The sequence below is a fragment of the Zea mays genome, chromosome 1 (assembly GCF_902167145.1).
Source record: "Zea mays cultivar B73 chromosome 1, Zm-B73-REFERENCE-NAM-5.0, whole genome shotgun sequence".
In the NCBI taxonomy this organism is placed as follows: domain Eukaryota; kingdom Viridiplantae; phylum Streptophyta; class Magnoliopsida; order Poales; family Poaceae; genus Zea; species Zea mays.
Window position 1 is genome coordinate 215,545,944 of NC_050096.1, and position 17,209 is coordinate 215,563,152.

The 17,209-nt window shown below is 45.1% G+C and overlaps 1 protein-coding gene across 1 annotated transcript; it reads left to right on the plus strand.

The window, feature by feature from the left end:
* The first annotated feature begins 2,492 nt into the window (after positions 1–2,492).
* On the plus strand, positions 2,493–3,691 carry LOC103643257 (tetraspanin-8). Its single transcript, XM_020547236.2, has one exon. It carries the CDS (start codon positions 2,589–2,591, stop codon positions 3,435–3,437), a length of 849 nt encoding a protein of 282 aa, XP_020402825.1. The 5' UTR covers positions 2,493–2,588; the 3' UTR covers positions 3,438–3,691.
* The last annotated feature ends 13,518 nt before the right edge of the window (positions 3,692–17,209 follow it).

Sequence of the window (17,209 nt, forward strand, 5' to 3'; positions counted from 1 at the left end):
CTTCTTCATTCGTAACTTCGAAACTGGTTCATCCTTCTCCCAGACCGCGCCTTTCATGTCGTGCACACCTTCATCTCAAGGCCGAAGGTTCCTGTGACAATATATTATACTTGGAAAGCATGTTAGTCGTGTTTTTGAGGACCTTCGGAAGACGAAGGCCCCCAACAAGCCTTAATCGAGGGACTGGAGAAGCCGGGTGACTAGCCATGGTGGCTGAAACTTGGGACATGCGCTGGTGCGAGGACATGAAGGAGCGGATCATGTTGCCGACGCGGTCGCGGACTGGCAGGACACGTGTCTAGGACGTGGGGGATGCACACATGGTGCCCTACTCACAGCGTTTCGGTGATTGAGCCTCAAAATCACCTAGCGCTACGGAGGGCTGGTTTCATCGAGTTTGGGCCTCAAACCCCGTTGGTGTGGTTCCGGCGAGAATCAGAGGAGGCATGTGGTGTCATCACAAAGGGTTCGTTGAGGTGAAGCAACTTCGTGAAGAGCGTGTGGCCGTCAGATGAGAAACCTAGGAGTTGGTCCATTTTGCCCTGGCCGAGTGGATAGGCTCTATGTATGTATGGGATAGTTTAGACTAGCAAAATAAACCCATATAAATAGGTAGATGGCTATTGTTGTGTGTAGTAATATCTTTTGGCTATCTCATTAGAACACTTGCAATTTCATTTCCTAGTTTTAGCCATAATTTTGAGATCCTCACGCGCTTTTGATTTGTGGCGTCCGTTACTGTGGATTTGTGAGGAAGTGTGTCTATAACCACACGTGGTTTAGGGTCTTTAAAACCATTTGCTCAGTTTATGCTTGGTGGAGCTTTTTATTTGTTTTGTCTCCTCTCTCAATCCCTCTCTCCCTCTTTTGGTTCTTGCGAGAGTCTCTGTTCACTTGAGTTGTGATTTGATTTAGGGATTGTTTTGGGGTGAGATACAGTCTTTGGACCACTACAAACATCTGGTTTGAGCAGTTTGTGGTCATGAATCAATCTTGTTTCGATTTGATCACGTTTGAGAAAACTCCATTCAAAACGAGATTATGAATCTGTTCGCGGAGTTTTGATTTGTTCTGGTACAAACTCCACGAATCATCTTCTCTCCCTCTGCGCTTGCTGCTATACAAATTTGAGAAGATTCTATGCAAGTTTTACTGTGCGGCACTGTCGCTCACCTGCGCGGCACCGTCGCATCCTGACACTACCGGGCATTAGAACAGAATTATTAAGCGAAAACTCATGATTTAATATGAACACACATAATATTAATAGCTAACTAGTGATTGATTGGAAGAGCAATAGCATGAAACAAATAGATACAGAGGGGTAACATTTCATTGTTGTTAGCTTACTAGTGGTATATATATAGCTATGACCGCCGTTGTTTGAGCCTTTAGACTACTTGTTATTGAGGAGAGCCGGTGGACCTCTTGTGTTATAATTTGTCACCTAAGGATACGAGACTCTCCGATATCTCAAATATGGTATAAATACGGGTTAAATAAAAAAACGATCCTGTAAAAACGGACGGGATAGACCCTTTCCCGTTTTCGTTCCATTTCTGGATTTTTACGTATATTCTGTGAAAAACGATATGGGTCCAGACGTGATTTTATCTGTCCGTTTTTATCCCTGCCATATCCTAACAGGTCGCACGTGCAAAAAAACAATATAGAGTACGCTAAAATCCTTTTAAGGATTTGGTCCAATGTGATTTTTTCAAATGGGGCTGGCAATATCGGCAAAACCAAGTCAACCAAGCAATTTAATGTTCATATCATTAACTCCAATCCACATTGAATGTCTGCCTACAATTCTGTTACAGACTTACAGTGAGCTACAGGCACCTAGGCGACTGGCCTGTGCCGTGGAGGAGGAAGCCTGCAGAGCTGTGCAGACAAGAGTTGACAGTTCCACGGGTTGCCTCTGAAGCTCTCCTCTCTCTCCGTCCGCTGACCGAGACCACCTGACATCCGAGGCTTCCATCCCAGCAGTAGTGACGCGTGACGAGCAGTGAACCCGCACCAACATCACGTCACGTTGAAAGCAGCAGTCAGTTTGGGGGACTAGTCGGACGCCAGTGCAGCAAGCAAACCACAGGGAAGTGTTCCTACTTCCAACGTCTATATGCTGCTGCTCGCTTCATCAGACCTGCGAACTGGTTGGCAGTTGGCACAACAGCCGTCGGATTACGGATTTGCGCGTGTCCCATGGCCATGGCCATGCCAAATGCTGCGTCGCTTCCCCTGGCCCTGTCCATGCCACTCGTCGTACTCGTAGTCGTAGCCCTCGCAGCGGCAAAAGGACCACACGGTTTCCGCAGCTCTCTCAGCCTCCCAACGAAGGGAACTCCCAGGAACTTTCGCCAACCCGTGCGGCGGCAAAATCAGCTGCCAGCCTGCCACCTCTACGCGCGGGCGCGGCGCCCGCTCCCGCTCCCGCTGGGACGCCACGCCAAGGCACACCACCACCACCCTACAAATACGCCCCGCTCCGCACACTGGAACGACCACATAGACCACCACGACACCCTTCCCCACACCAGCAGTCGAGCTGAGCACGACACAAAGCCGGCTGGGGCCGCCTCGCCATGGCGATCCGGATGAGCAACAACGTGATCGGCGCGCTGAACCTGGTGACACTCCTGCTCTCGGTCCCCATCCTCGTCTCGGGAATCTGGCTGCGGTCGCGCGCCGACGGCACCGAGTGCGACCACCTCCTGTCCACCCCGGCCATCGCGCTGGGCGCGGTGCTCATGGCCGTCGCTGTCGCGGGCCTCGCCGGCGCCTGCTTCCGCGCCACCTGGCTGCTATGGCTCTACCTCCTCGCCATGCTCGTGTTCATCGTCGCGCTGCTCTGCTTCACCGTCTTCGCCTTCGCCGTCACCAACAGGGGCGCCGGGGAGGCCGTGTCGGGGGTAGGCTACAGGGAGTACCGCCTCGGGGACTACTCCACCTGGCTGCGGCGCCACGTCGAAAGCCGCAAGGACTGGGCCCGGATCCGGAGCTGCCTCGCCGACGCGCACGTCTGCAGGCGCCTGGAGGAGAGGGAGAGGGAGAGCAAGGACGCGGCGGGTCTGGTTCGGCTCGGCCTGTCCCCGGTCGAGTCCGGGTGCTGCAAGCCGCCCACGAGCTGCAACTTCACGTACACCGGCGGCACGGAGTGGACCAGGACAGCGGCGGGCTCCGCGCCCGCCGGCCGGGACTGCAGCGCGTGGGGCAACGACGAGGACGACCTCTGCTACGGGTGCCAGTCGTGCAAGGCCGGCGTGGTGGACGCGCTCAAGCGGGACTGGAAGCGGGCCGCCATCGTCAACGTCGTCATCCTCTCCTTCATCGTCGTCGTTTACTCCGTCGGCTGCTGCGCCTTCAAGAACAGCCGCCGGGACAACTACGCCTACCACAGCGGCCGCGGATGGAAACGAGGCGGTGACGCTTAAATGCTTAATCAAACTTTTCCTTATCATCTGCGTTAGTGCAATTTACCATTATCTTGTATATTAGCCTGAGTTCGTGATCTGCTTTAGTTCAGTTTACCATTAGCTTGTATATTATTAGCCTCAGTTTGTATCACTTAGTTGTTTGGCAGCATATTAGCAGAATTTCGGGCAGTATATGAGCAGAATTTCGCTGCCTGGTCCAATTTCCCATAGACAAGTATGCAGGCAAAATTCATTGTCATTTGTTAGCGGTATCTGTTCAGAAATAGTAATTTTTAGTTTTAATTTAATCCAAAAAACAACAGTGATATATATGACGATATGTATGTGCATGTATATATCGCTACTCACATAAACAGTAAATAATAGTAAAATATGCATAATTACTAAGAACAAAATGTACCCAGCGGAGGGATCGATGCTTAAGGCATCAGTGGCTCCATTCATATGAGACATCTCGTGTGTATGTTCGATGTAGTCGTACGCAGTTGACACGGGTAGATGTACGCAGTGCAGTCCCTAAAACGGCGTCGGCGACGAGGAGCTTGATCAGTGCTGGTCGAGCGGACGAGGCGAGCAGTCGCGAGTACGCTCCCCATAAACCTGATCGCCTGCACAACCATGCAAGTGTCTATCTGTGGACGACGATTTCGGAGGCCTGCTCTCCCACTCTCTGTGCTCGCAGAAGGTGGGACGGAGATGGGCTATATGCAACGCGTCTGATAATGTTCGTACGAGTGTATTGTTCTGTCGTCACCAGAAGCAGCCTCCCCTCCTCGTATATATACACGCGTAGAGGTAGGCCAACGAACAGTAACGGTCGCCATCATGAACGGTCATCACTCTAGGCAAAATGTGCAACCGTTAGTAAGGAATATTCGGACCAAGGTCCAATCTATCGTGGCCACGGCCACGGCTTCGGCCTCGGCCCGGCCGGCGGCACGCGCATGTAACAGTCCTTCATCCTTTTCTCAGCTTCTCAATAGATGCACTAATGGTCCGCCTATTTAATTTGAGTGAATTGTCCCTTGAACTTTCTGTATGGTACTAAAGTACTAGTACATCGTAGCATTAAAGTGGACCTCTAGCATTGAATATTATTGAATATTAATATGGGCCAGGCCCACATTAATTCAATAATCCCCACCAAATGCTAAGTCACACTAAAATGCTCTCATCATCTCAAACATTTGAAATATTGGTGTTTCGATAGAGACTGTTAAGTTGAACATCCACCTAGAATCTAGACTACACTTGACCACAACTGCATAATGGACTAGGCCTTGAATTGGCAGTTTTGCGTGGAATAAGTTTCATCTAAACTCTTTACTAGTACTAGATTGCTGAGCGCGTCCCCTCTGGTTGGAGTATATAAGTCAAACTCCATAACCTTTCATGGGTATCTAGAGACCACCCAGATCTCATAAACTGTGACTAGCAGTTAACCCATATAGGTATGTTCCTCTAAAGATGTTCTGTAGGACAACATCTTTGCTTCACAAAGCCATTTGGAACATATTAAGGTGTAAACACCAAGCTACCTTACAGCAAGGAAAGATGTGCATCTGAAATGAACCTTATTAAGGGTCTTTCCTCTCAGTCTACCACTAGCTTGTTTCACCATTCTAATTCACAGGATCTCTGATCACATAGAATAGATTACCATTATGATAAACTTTAGGTGGGTCTTAGGCCCATTTCACTCGATGCACTATCTATCACACTACGTGATAGCCCCTTAGTAAATTGATCTGCCAGATTTTTAGACGTATGGACATAGTCAACGCTATTACTTTGGAGTTTCTCAATTTCCTGACAGATTTTAAACGCCTCTTTATGTGCCTTGTCGACTTCATACTATCCTTAGAACTGTTTATCTTGATTATCACAGTCTGATTATCACAGTTCATAGAAATAGCCAGCACAGGTTTTCAACCACATGTAAATCCATAAGGAGTTCACGAAGCCACTCAGCCTCAACTGAAGCGGTATCTAATGCTGTGAGTTCTGCTTCCATAGTCGATCTCGTTAAGCTGGTCTACTTGCAAGACTTCCATGAAACAGCGCCACCTCCAAGTGAAAACACATATCCACTTGTGGCATATATCTCATCAGCATCAGATATCCAATTTGCATCACAGTAACCCTCTAGTACTGTTGGGTACCTGGTATAATAGATGCCTAAACTCATAGTACCTTTTAGATAGCGCAGAACTCTCTCAAGAGCATGCCAGTGATCATCTCCCGGATTTGAAACAAACCGGCTAAGTTTGCTCACAGCAAACGAGATGTCAAGCCTCGTAGCGCTAGCTAAGTACATGAGTGAACCAATTATTTAGGAATATATAAATTGATCCCTAGATATTCTTCGATTTTTCTTCAAAAGCTTACTAGGATCATAAGGTGTTGGAGCAGGTTCACATTCGCTATACCCAAAGCGACTCAAAACCTTTTCCACATAATGGGATTGCACTAGTCTGATCCCACCATTGCCTTCTCTCAGTAGCTTAATGTTAAGAATAACATCAGCTTCTCCCAAATCTTTCATTCAAAATTATTAGACAAAATGTCTTTTGTCTCTTTAATCACATCAAGACTTGCCCCCAAGATTAGAATGTCATCAACATACATGCATAAAATTACTCCCTCGCCCCCACCATACCGATAGTATACACATTTGTCTGCTTCGTTCACAACAAAGCCGGCAGATGTCAAAGTTCTATCGAACTTTTCATGCCATTGCTTAGGTGCTTGTTTTAGGCCATATAAAGATTTCAATAACTTACACACCATGCCTTCTTGATCGTTTGCTACAAACCCAACTAGTTGCTCCATGTAGATTTCCTCATCTAGCTCTCCATTTATGAATGTTGTCTTAACATCCATGTAATACCCAACTTTGGAATATAAGAGAAAGAAATAAATCTTCATGTGTAGTACCTTTTCATTCATAAGAATTATTAGGATACATAAATAAAGTGGATAATTCCTCAAGAAAATGTGCATCATGCTGGAGTTTAGTTGTTTGTGCATTTAATAAAATAGTAACATGGATAAAAAGATAATAATGAGTTGAAGATTTGGATTAAAACATAAATTTGAAATTGGAATTTAAAAGTGGAAAAGAAGAAAGAAATACTATAAAACACAAAATAAATCCATAATTAAATAAATTTATATTGGTATGTTCAAATAGAGTATTTAATCTAAGGACAAATTGCCACAAAGTTTGAATTTAAATTTGAATTGAAGGTTTGAATTTGGAAAGGGAGAAATGAAAATAAAAAAAGAGAATAAATTGCTGCTTGGGCCATTCCCCCTCCCTTCTGGCCCATTAACCATTTAACCCGCACGCACCAGCCCAACTGCCTACTAGCGTCGACATATCGGGCCCTCACGCCATCCTCACAACTGAGTCGCCAGTGGGAGCCTTCTGGGAAGCTGACATGTGGGGCCAACTAGTCAGCCTCATCCATGTCGCGCATCGTGTGACGAGTGGGACCTCATTCCTGTTGTTCTTCCCCACGGGCGTATCTCTGTCCCCCTCCGCAACAACCTTCCGTGAACGTCGCCAACCTCTACCGACCTCCTCGGTATAAGATCGAGCCGGGGCGCCAGGCTTCCCTTGTTCACCCTATCAATTCGGCTAGCGAGATACTAACCAGGAAACCCTACCCCGTCGTAGCTAGGACATTAGCGCGGTGTGCGGGCCGGTCACCGTGGTCGACTTTGGGTTTTACCGTTCCCCAGCCCCAATTCATGGTAGGAGTGTGGTCCCTGGTGTTCGTCGCGCGTTCCCCGCCACAACGTGTGCATTGATAGGGATCACCGGGCAACGAATTTCTCACCGACGTCGTGGACCCCGCGGACTTCCGCCGTGCGCCGTGGGCGTGCCTCCTGGTGACCTAATCCCCGGTAAGGTTCCCACCATTGTGCCCGCCACCTTCCCCTCTTTGTTTTGCATCAGATCGCGTTAGACTTAGGGCCTTCCTGGCGCATGCTCGGGAGTTCGTCGCCAATGGCGCCGCCGCGCGGCTCGGCTGGGAAAGGGTGGTGAGCTTATGGTCGTTGATTACATTGCAAAGGGATACGATTAGATCTGGGGCATCCCACTTGGGGATTCGTTGTGAGCCGTTGATTGTTAATCCCATGGTCGGATTGGATCGGAGGGCGTGGTGAGTGCGTAGCCTTGGATCGAGGATCCAACGACTCCGAGTGGTGCAGCCTTAAGCGCCAGAATGATTTAATCTAGGCCGCAGGATCTGGATCGTCCGGCCCACAATGGAAGATACCCTTTCGATTGGAAAGCTTTACAAAAGAACCCCTGGCAAATGTAATAATCAACCCACCGTCCACCATAGGTTAAGTCTGAGTCTGGTAGATTTTTACAAGTTAACCCCCAAGCTCTCTATTTATTATGCGTGCAATCCAGAGAACCGAGAAAATAGGAAATTGATTATTAAAATTGATTTTAATACAAAAATAATTCCAAAAACTTGTATAAATCATATTTAATTCATTTTAGCTCCAAATTATCCATTCTAGGGGCAATAATTTTGTTTTAATATTGTTCATCACCTAGTACCTCTGTTTAGTCATGAAACTTGGATCAAAATTATTCACTTGAATTATTCCACACTAGGTACACAATAACTTCGGAAATTCATAACTAGACCCGTAACTTTGAATTTAGTAATTCTTGTTCCTACGATCTCGTTACGCAGCGTAGAATATTATCATGCATTCTGATCTATTGTTGGTGTGATGTTAATTTTGCTATATCATGATTGTTTGTATTGATGCGAGTAGACGAGCCAGCCACTGAGGATCTAGGGGATCAGCAGGTCGAGACTGCTGAGCAGGAGCTCGTTGAAGGCAAGTTGTGCCCTTGATCACTTCTTTTTACCCAGTCATGTTCTTATTAATCATAATGATCTGCATAGGTTAATTTTGATGGGACCCTTTAGGTTACCCTAGTTTGACTATCTTTATACCTTGATTCCACTGAACTTTTTGGGTAGTACTTGCTATTGCTTTATGTGGTTTTGGGTATGGAGATATACATTATTCATGATCACACTTTTATTATCATCTTGTTATTTATTGTTCATGATAAGATCATTATGTTAATTGGAACATGGAGCGACCACCCAGGAAAACAGTGCTACCACAAGGGTGGTATGGGATGCCCTTGGCTGACTAACTAGGAAAGCTAATGAAGGACTACATTACACGATAGGGGCAAGGGCAGTAGGGGAGTGGTCAGTGTAGGGAGGCCCTTGGGTTGATTTTGCTGCGATGGCGATCAGGCGAGGGGTCCTTCCATTGGAGCTTCCTAGAAACTGTAGTGGAACTTTGTAAAGGCCTCGTAGTGTTACCCTGCCTCGCTTCCTTGGTAGAGGTGTATGGGATTCATGACCCCTTGGCAGATGGGTAACACGACTTATGGGTAAAGATGCACAACCTCTACAGAGTGTAAAACTGGTATATCAGTCGTGCTCACGGTCATGAGCAGCTCGGACCCTCACATGATTAATTTATGGAATTAAACTCAATTTGTCATTTGCATCGCATTGGGATTATTTATTATTACTTTGATTTATTATTACTATGGTTTGGTATTTACTTACACTTAGTAACTGCTAATAAAATTTTGACCAACTTATAAAAGCAATGCTCAGCTTCAACCTTTATTTTGTTGATCAGCCTTACACTTCACATGAACTCCCACCTTTGGTGAGTTCATGCACATTATTCCCCACAACTTGTTGAGCTATGATCTTTTGTGAGATCACTCTTGCGATATATAACCCCCCCCCCACACACACAGGTGAAGAGCAGGTGGTCGAAGAGGAGCCGCACAACGAAGAGTTCGACTTGATCTAGGTCGCGTCTTCCAGTCAGTTTGTGGCGTCAGGGAAATAATATTTAGTTCGTTTTATATTTATCATTTATTTTGTAAGGCTTCTGCTATGTAATAAGTACATTTATGATATTTATGACATTTATCTCTATACATTCTATCATTATATGTGAAGTTCTTCCTTGGCGCACATATGAGACGCACCCGGCTTTATCCTTTAAATCCGGGTGTGACAATCCATTTGATGGACGAGAAGACCATGACAGTGAGAGCACCTAGAGGGGGTGAATAGGTGATCCTGTGAAAACTTAAAACTTAAAGCCACAAACTTGATTAAGTGTTAGAGCAATAAAGCCAAGTGGCTAGAGAGGAGTTCTTGCGAAACACAATAACCACAAGGATATCAACACGGAGAGGCACAGTGGTTTATCCCGTGGTTCGGCCAAGTTCAACACTTGCCTACTCCACGTTGTGGCGTCCCAACGGACAAGGGTTGCAATCAACCCCTCTCAAGTGATCCAAAGATCCACTTGAATACCACGGTATTTCTTTTCCTTTCACTATATCCCGTTTGCGAGGAATCTCCACAACTTGGAGTCTCTCGCCCTTACACAAGATGATTACAAATGAACACGGAAGTAAGGATGGGATGAGCAACACACACAAGTCCACAGCAATACGCACACACACACGGTCAAGACTTGAGCTCAAATGAATATCTCAAAGTTCTCACTAGAACGGAGCTCAAATCACTAAGAATGTCAAACGAGTGCGCAAAGATGAAGTGTGAATGATCAAGAATGCTCAAAGTGTGCTTAGTGTCTTTCTCCATGCGCCTAGGGGTCCCTTTTATAGCCCCAAGGCAGCTAGGAGCCGTTGAGAGCATTCCAGGAAGGCAATTCTTGCCTTCTGTCGACTGGCGCACCGGACAGTCCGGTGCACCACCGGACACTGTCCGGTGCGGATTTCTTTCCTGTTCTGGCGCAGCCGACCGTTGAAGGTTTGGAGCCGTTGGTGCACCGGACAGTCCGGTGCCCCCTTCAGACCGTTGGCTTGGCCACGCGTCACGCGCGGATTGTGCGGCCGACCGTTGGCTCACCGGACAGTCCGGTGCACACCGGACAGTCCGGTGAATTTTAGTCGTACGCCGCCGACGAAATCCCGAGAGCGGCCTTTTCACCAGAGCCAGCCTGGCGCACCGGACACTGTCTGGTGCACCACTGGAGAGTTCGGTGCACCCAGATTGAGCAGAGTCTTGGCTGCTTGAGCCAAGTCTTTTCCAAATGTCTTTTCTCTGATTCTAGCACTTAGACAAATATGTTAGTACACAAAAACCAATTTACTAAGTCTAGAATCATACCTTTGTATTGATTTGCACTTTGTCCACCCTTTGGCATATACTCATTCCCTTAATGTGTGTTGGGCACTTAATCACCAAAATCTTATAGAAATGGCCCAAGGGCACATTTCCCTTTCAATCTCCCCCTTTTTGGTGATTTATGCCAACACAACAAAAAAGCAACTAAAAGAAGTGCAACATCAATGCAAATGAGAACACAAATTTGTTTTGATTCAAATTTGGCATGTTTGGATCATTCTTTGCCACCACTTGGTTTGTTTTTGCAAATCAAATTCAATTTCCTATCTCTAAGTCAAATTCACTTGTTGAGGCATAGAGAAAGATATTCCAAGATAAATTGATCACTGATTCAAAAACTCCCCTATTTCCCATAATCAAACATTCCCCACAAGAGACCAACTTTTGATAAAAAGAGACATTTAGAATTTTGACAAATCAAAAGTCCTAACTCTACTATATTCAAAATTCTCAAGTTTCTCAAGTGGTAGCTGATCCATTTGTTGTTTTGGCCCTTAATTTCTCCCTCTTTGGCATCAAACACATAAACGGGATCATTTTTGGCCCTTAAACCCCATTGCCTCACCAAAATTGTCAATTAAGAGCAGAAGGCAATAAGAGACATGGAGATGAACTTGGAGTAAGTTACCCTCTTATCGGAGTGCAGTGAAAGTCTTTCATGGTCCAAGTCCACCTTTCCCTTTCAATCCATCTTTGAGACTAATTTAAGAACACTCAAGCACATGGTTAGTCCCAAAGAGTCAAGTTGTAGCACATCTCCCCCTAAATATGTGCATCACTTGCAAATGGACTTGTGAGGTCCGGGGAGTGCTTGTACAACTTGAGCACCATAAATATACAACAAAATGCATAGGGAACATGATCAAGGCATAAAACACATGTATGCTATAAATCAATCCAAGTTCTGCGAATCTAAGACATTTAGCTCACTACGCAACCTGCAAAAGGTCTTCTCATCTAGAGGCTTGGTAAAGATATCGGCTAGCTGGTTCTCGGTGCTAACGTAAAACACTTCGGATGTCTATGTGCTTTGTGCGGCTGTGTTCAACAGGATTATCCGCCATGCGGATAGCACTCTCATTATCACATAGGAGTGGGACTTTGCTCAGATCGTAGCCAAAGTCCCGGAGGGTTTGCCTCATCCAAAGTAGTTGCGCGCAACACTGTCCTGCGGCAACATACTCGGCCTCAGCGGTGGATAGGGCAACGGAAGTTTGTTTCTTAGAACTCCAGGACACCAGGGGCCTTCCTAAGAATTGACACGTCCCTGATGTACTCTTCCTATCAACCTTACACCCAGCATAATCGGAGTCTGAATATCCAATCAAGTCAAAGGTAGACCCCTTTGGATACCAGATCCCGAAGCAAGGCGTAGCAACTAAATATCTAAGAATTCGCTCCACGGCCACTAAGTGACACTCCCTTGGATTGGATTGAAATCTAGCACACATCCATACACTAAGCATAATATCCGGTCTACTAGCACATAAGTAAAGTAAGGAACCTATCATAGACTGGTATGCTTTTTGATCAACGGACTTACCTCCTTTGTTGAGGTCGACGTGTCCGTCAGTTCCCATTGGAGTCTTTGCGGGCTTGGTGTCCTTCATCCCAAACTGCTTGATCAAGTCTTGCGTGTACTTTGTTTGGGAGATGAAAGTGCCGTCCTTGAGTTGCTTCACTTGGAACCCAAGGAAGTAGTTCAACTCGCCCATCATCGACATTTCAAACTTTTGAGTCATCACCCTGCTAAACTCTTCACAAGACTTTTGGTTAGTAGAACCAAATATTATGTCATCGACATAGATTTGGCACACAAATAAGTCACCATCACAAGTCTTAGTGAATAAAGTCGGATCGGCTTTCACAACCTTGAAAGCATTAGCAATTAAAAAGTCTCTAAGGCATTCATACCATGCTCTTGGGGCTTGCTTAAGTCCATAGAGCGCCTTAGAGAGCTTACACACGTGGTCGGGGTACCGTTCATCCTCAAAGCCAGGGGTTGCTCCACACACACCTCCTCCTTGATTGGCCCGTTGAGGAAAGCGCTCTTCACGTCCATTTGGAACAACCTGAAAGAATGGTAAGCGGCATAGGCTAACAATATGCGAATTGACTCTAGCCTAGCCATAGGAGCAAAAGTCTCCTCAAAGTCCAAACCTGCGACTTGGGCATAACCTTTTGCCACAAGTCTAGCCTTGTTCCTTGTCACCACTCTGTGCTCGTCTTGTTTGTTGCGAAACACCCACTTGGTTCCCACAACGTTTTGCTTGGGACGTGGCACCAGTGTCCAAACTTCATTTCTCTTGAAATTGTTGAGCCCCTCCTGCATGGCCAACACCTAGTCCAGATCTAGCAAGGCCTCTTCTACCCTAAAAGGCTCAATAGAAGAGACAAAAGAGTAATGCTCACAAAAATTAACTAATCTAGAGCGAGTAGTTACTGACTTGCTAATATCACCCAATATCTGGTCGACGGGATGATTCCTTTGAATCGTCGCTCGAACTTGAGTTGGAGGGGCTTGAGGTGCTTCTTTCTCCATAACACGATCATCTTGTGCTCCCCCTTGATCACACGCCTCTTCTTGATGAACCTGTTCATCATCTTGAGTTGGGGGGTTGCACCATTGTTGAGGAAGAAGGTTGATCTTGCTCCGTTTGTTCCTGTGGTCGCACATCTCCAATTGCCATGGTGCGTATGGCGGCCGTTGGAACATCTTCTTCATTTATATCATCAAGATCAACAACTTGCTCTCTTGGAGAGCCATTAGTCTCATCAAATACAACATCGCTAGAGACTTCAACCAAACCCGATGATTTGTTGAAGACCCTATACGCCTTTGTATTTGAGTCATAACCTAACAAAAACCCTTCTACAGCTTTGGAGGCAAACTTAGAATTTCTACCTTTCTTCACTACAATATAACATTTGCTCCCAAATACACGAAAGTATGAAACGTTGGGTTTGTTACCGGTTAGAAGCTCATACGAAGTCTTCTTGAGGAGGCGATGAAGATAGACCCGGTTTATGGCGTGGCAAGCTGTGTTCACGGCTTCCGACCAAAACTGCTCGGGCGTCTTGAACTCTCCAAGCATCGTCCTCGCCATGTCTATGAGCATCCTGTTCTTCCTCTCTACCACACCGTTTTGCTGTGGTGTGTAAGGAGCGGAGAACTCATGCTTGATTCCTTCCTCCTCAAGATACTCCTCCACTTGAAGGTTCTTGAACTCGGACCCGTTGTCGCTCCTTATCTTCTTCACCTTGAGCTCAAACTCATTTTGAGCTCTCCTTAGGAAGCGCTTGAGGGTCCCTTGGGTTTCAGATTTATCCTGCAAAAAGAATACCCAAGTGAAGCGGGAAAAATCATCAACTATAACAAGACCATACTTACTTCCTCCTATGCTTAGGTAGGCGACGGGTCCGAAGAGGTCCATATGAAGTAACTCCAAAGGTCTTGAAGTGGTCATCACATTTTTGATATGATGAGAGCTTCCCACCTGTTTACCTGCTTGACAAGCTGCACAAGGTATATCTTTTTCGAATTTTACATTTGTTAGACCTAACACATGTTCTCCCTTTAGAAGCTTGTGAAGGTTCTTCATCCCCACATGTGCTAGACGGCGATGCCACAGCCAGCCCATGCTAGTCTTAGCAATTAAGCATGCATCTAGATCGGCCTCCTCTTTTGCAAAATTAACTAAATAGAGTTTGTCGTCTAGTACACCCTTAAAGCTAATGAACCATCACTCCTTCTTAAGACAGACACATCTACATTTGTGAATAAGCAATTATATCCCATATTACAAAGTTGACTAACAGACAACAAGTTATATCCGAGCGATTCTACTAAAAACACATTAGAAATGGAATGCTCGGATGAAATTGCTATTTTTCCTAGTCCTTTAACCTTGCCTTGGTTCCCATCACCGAATATGATTGAATCTTGGGAATCCTTGTTCTTGACGTAGGAGGTGAACATCTTCTTCTCCCCCGTCATGTGGTTTGTGCATCCGCTGTCGATAATCCAGCTTGACCCCCGGATGCATAAACCTGCAAGGCAATTTAGGCTTGGGTCTTAGGTACCCAACTCTTGTTGGGTCCTACCAGGTTAGTAACAATGGTCTTAGGTACCCAAATGCAAGTTTTATCTCCCTTGCATTTTGCCCCTAACTTCCTAGCAATCACCTTCTTATCCTTTCTACAAATTGAAAAGGAAGCATTGCAAGCATGATAAATTGTAGAAGGTTCATTAATTTTCCTAGGAACATGAGCAATATTTCTCCTAGGTATATGATGAATGACATTTTTCCTAGGCATATCTCTATCATGCACATAGGAAGAACTTGAACCAAATATGGCATTTGAATCATAAGCATTACAACTCCTATCATGATGAACATTTCTAGAATATCTCCTATCATGGTACATGAAAGCATGGTTCTTTTGAGCACTGCTAGTCATAAGAGCCTTCCCTTTCTCCTTGGCAGGAATGGGAGCCTTATGACTTGTTAAGTTCTTGGCTTCTCTCTTAAAGCCAAGCCCATCCTTAATTGAGGGGTGTCTACCAATCGTGTAGGCATCCCTTGCAAATTTTAGTTTATCAAATTCACTTTTGCTAGTCTGAAGTTGAGCATTAAGATTAGTCACTTCATCGTTTAATTTAGAAATGGAAACTTGGTGTTCACTACAAGCATCAACATTAAAATCTTTACACCTATTGCAAATCATAACATGTTCTACACAAGAGGTTGATTTATTAGCTATTTCTAACTTAGCATTCAAGTCATCATTGATACTTTTTAAGCTATAAATGGATTCATGGCATGTAGACAATTCACATGAAAGCATTTCATTTCTTTTAATTTCTAAAGAAAGAGAATTTTGCGCACTTACAAATTTATCATGCTCTTCATATAACAGATCTTCTTGCTTTTCTAAAAGTCTATTCTTATCATTCAAAGCATCAATCAATTCATTGATCTTATCAATTTTAGTTCTATCTAATCTTCTGAATAAACATGCATAGTCTATTTCATCATCACTAGATTCATCATCACTTGAAGAAGCATAGGTAGTATTATTTCGAGTACTTACCTTCTTCTCCTTTGCGATTAGGCATGTGTGATGCTCGTCGGGGAAGAGGGACAATTTGTTGAAGGCCGAGGCGGCGAGTCCTTCGTCGTCGGAGTCGGACGATGAACAATCCGAGTTCCACTCCTTGCCAAGGTGTGCCTCGCCCTTAGCCTTCTTGTAGGTCTTCTTCTTTTCCCTCCTCTTTTCTTGATCCTGGTCACTATCATTATCGGGACAATTAGCAATAAAGTGACCAACCTTACCACACTTGAAGCAGGAGCGCTTTCCCTTCGTCTTTCTCTTGTTGGGATGCTCCTTGCGACCTTTGAGCGCCATCTTGAAACGCTTGATGATGAGGGCCATTTCTTCCTCGTTAAGTCCGGCCGCCTCAACTTGCGCCACCTTGCTAGGTAGCGCCTCCCTGCTCCTTGTTGCTTTGAGAGCAACGGTTTGAGGCTCGTGGATTGGGCCATTCAACGCATCATCAATGTATCTTGCCTCCTTGATCATCTTCCGCCTGCTTACAAACTTTCCAAGTATTTCCTCGGGCGTCATCTTGGTGTACCTAGGATTCTCACGAATAGAGTTAACAAGATGAGGATCAAGGACGGTGAAAGACCTTAGCATAAGTCGGACGACGTTGTGGTCCATCCATCGTGTGCTTCTATAGCTCCTTATTTTGTTGACGAGGGTCTTTAGCCTGTTGTACGTTTGGGCCGAATATTTTGCATTTTGGTCCTTCATCGAAAAAAAAATTCACGTTTAGACCCTAGAAAATTTTAATGTCATTTTTGGACCCTTTACTCGGCGCCGTAGCCTATGGCGCCGAGGTAACATAGCTCGGCGCCATAGGCTATGGCGCCGAGGTATGTGATGCGTTGGCACAAACGGACGTCGTGGCGCCGACGTGGTACCGAGCTCGGCGCCATAGATCTTGGCGCCGAGCTCCATTCTATACAGAAAACTTGTCTAGCTCAGTTGGTAAAATACAAGGCTCTTAACCTTGTGGTTGTGGGTTCAAGCCCCATGGTGGTCGTTTTTTAATACTTTTTGTCTTTGTCACTTATTTATTTTTTTTGTTGTCCATATTTTTCGTTTATGTCGCTGATTTGTCCGTCCTGATTTATTTCTCATCCAGTTTTATTTTTGTGAGTGATTTGTTTATTCGTCCAGATTTTTTTATCCGGCGAGCACAGCAGCTGTATATGCAGTAAATTCTAAAATATATCATCCATGAGACAAGTATATAATGGAGTATACTTTTATTTAGTGCAGAAGAAAAAAAGATGAATATGTGTGCTTCTTTTTATTGGGAATATGTTATTATGTATTTAAAATTTATGTTCAAAAGAACTCAATGAAAATATAATATTTTTATTTGATCACGATTGAAGTAAGAGTGTTCTCATTTGATTTTTATTGTGGTTAGCTGAGCAAACAAGGGGAGAAGTTGACGGC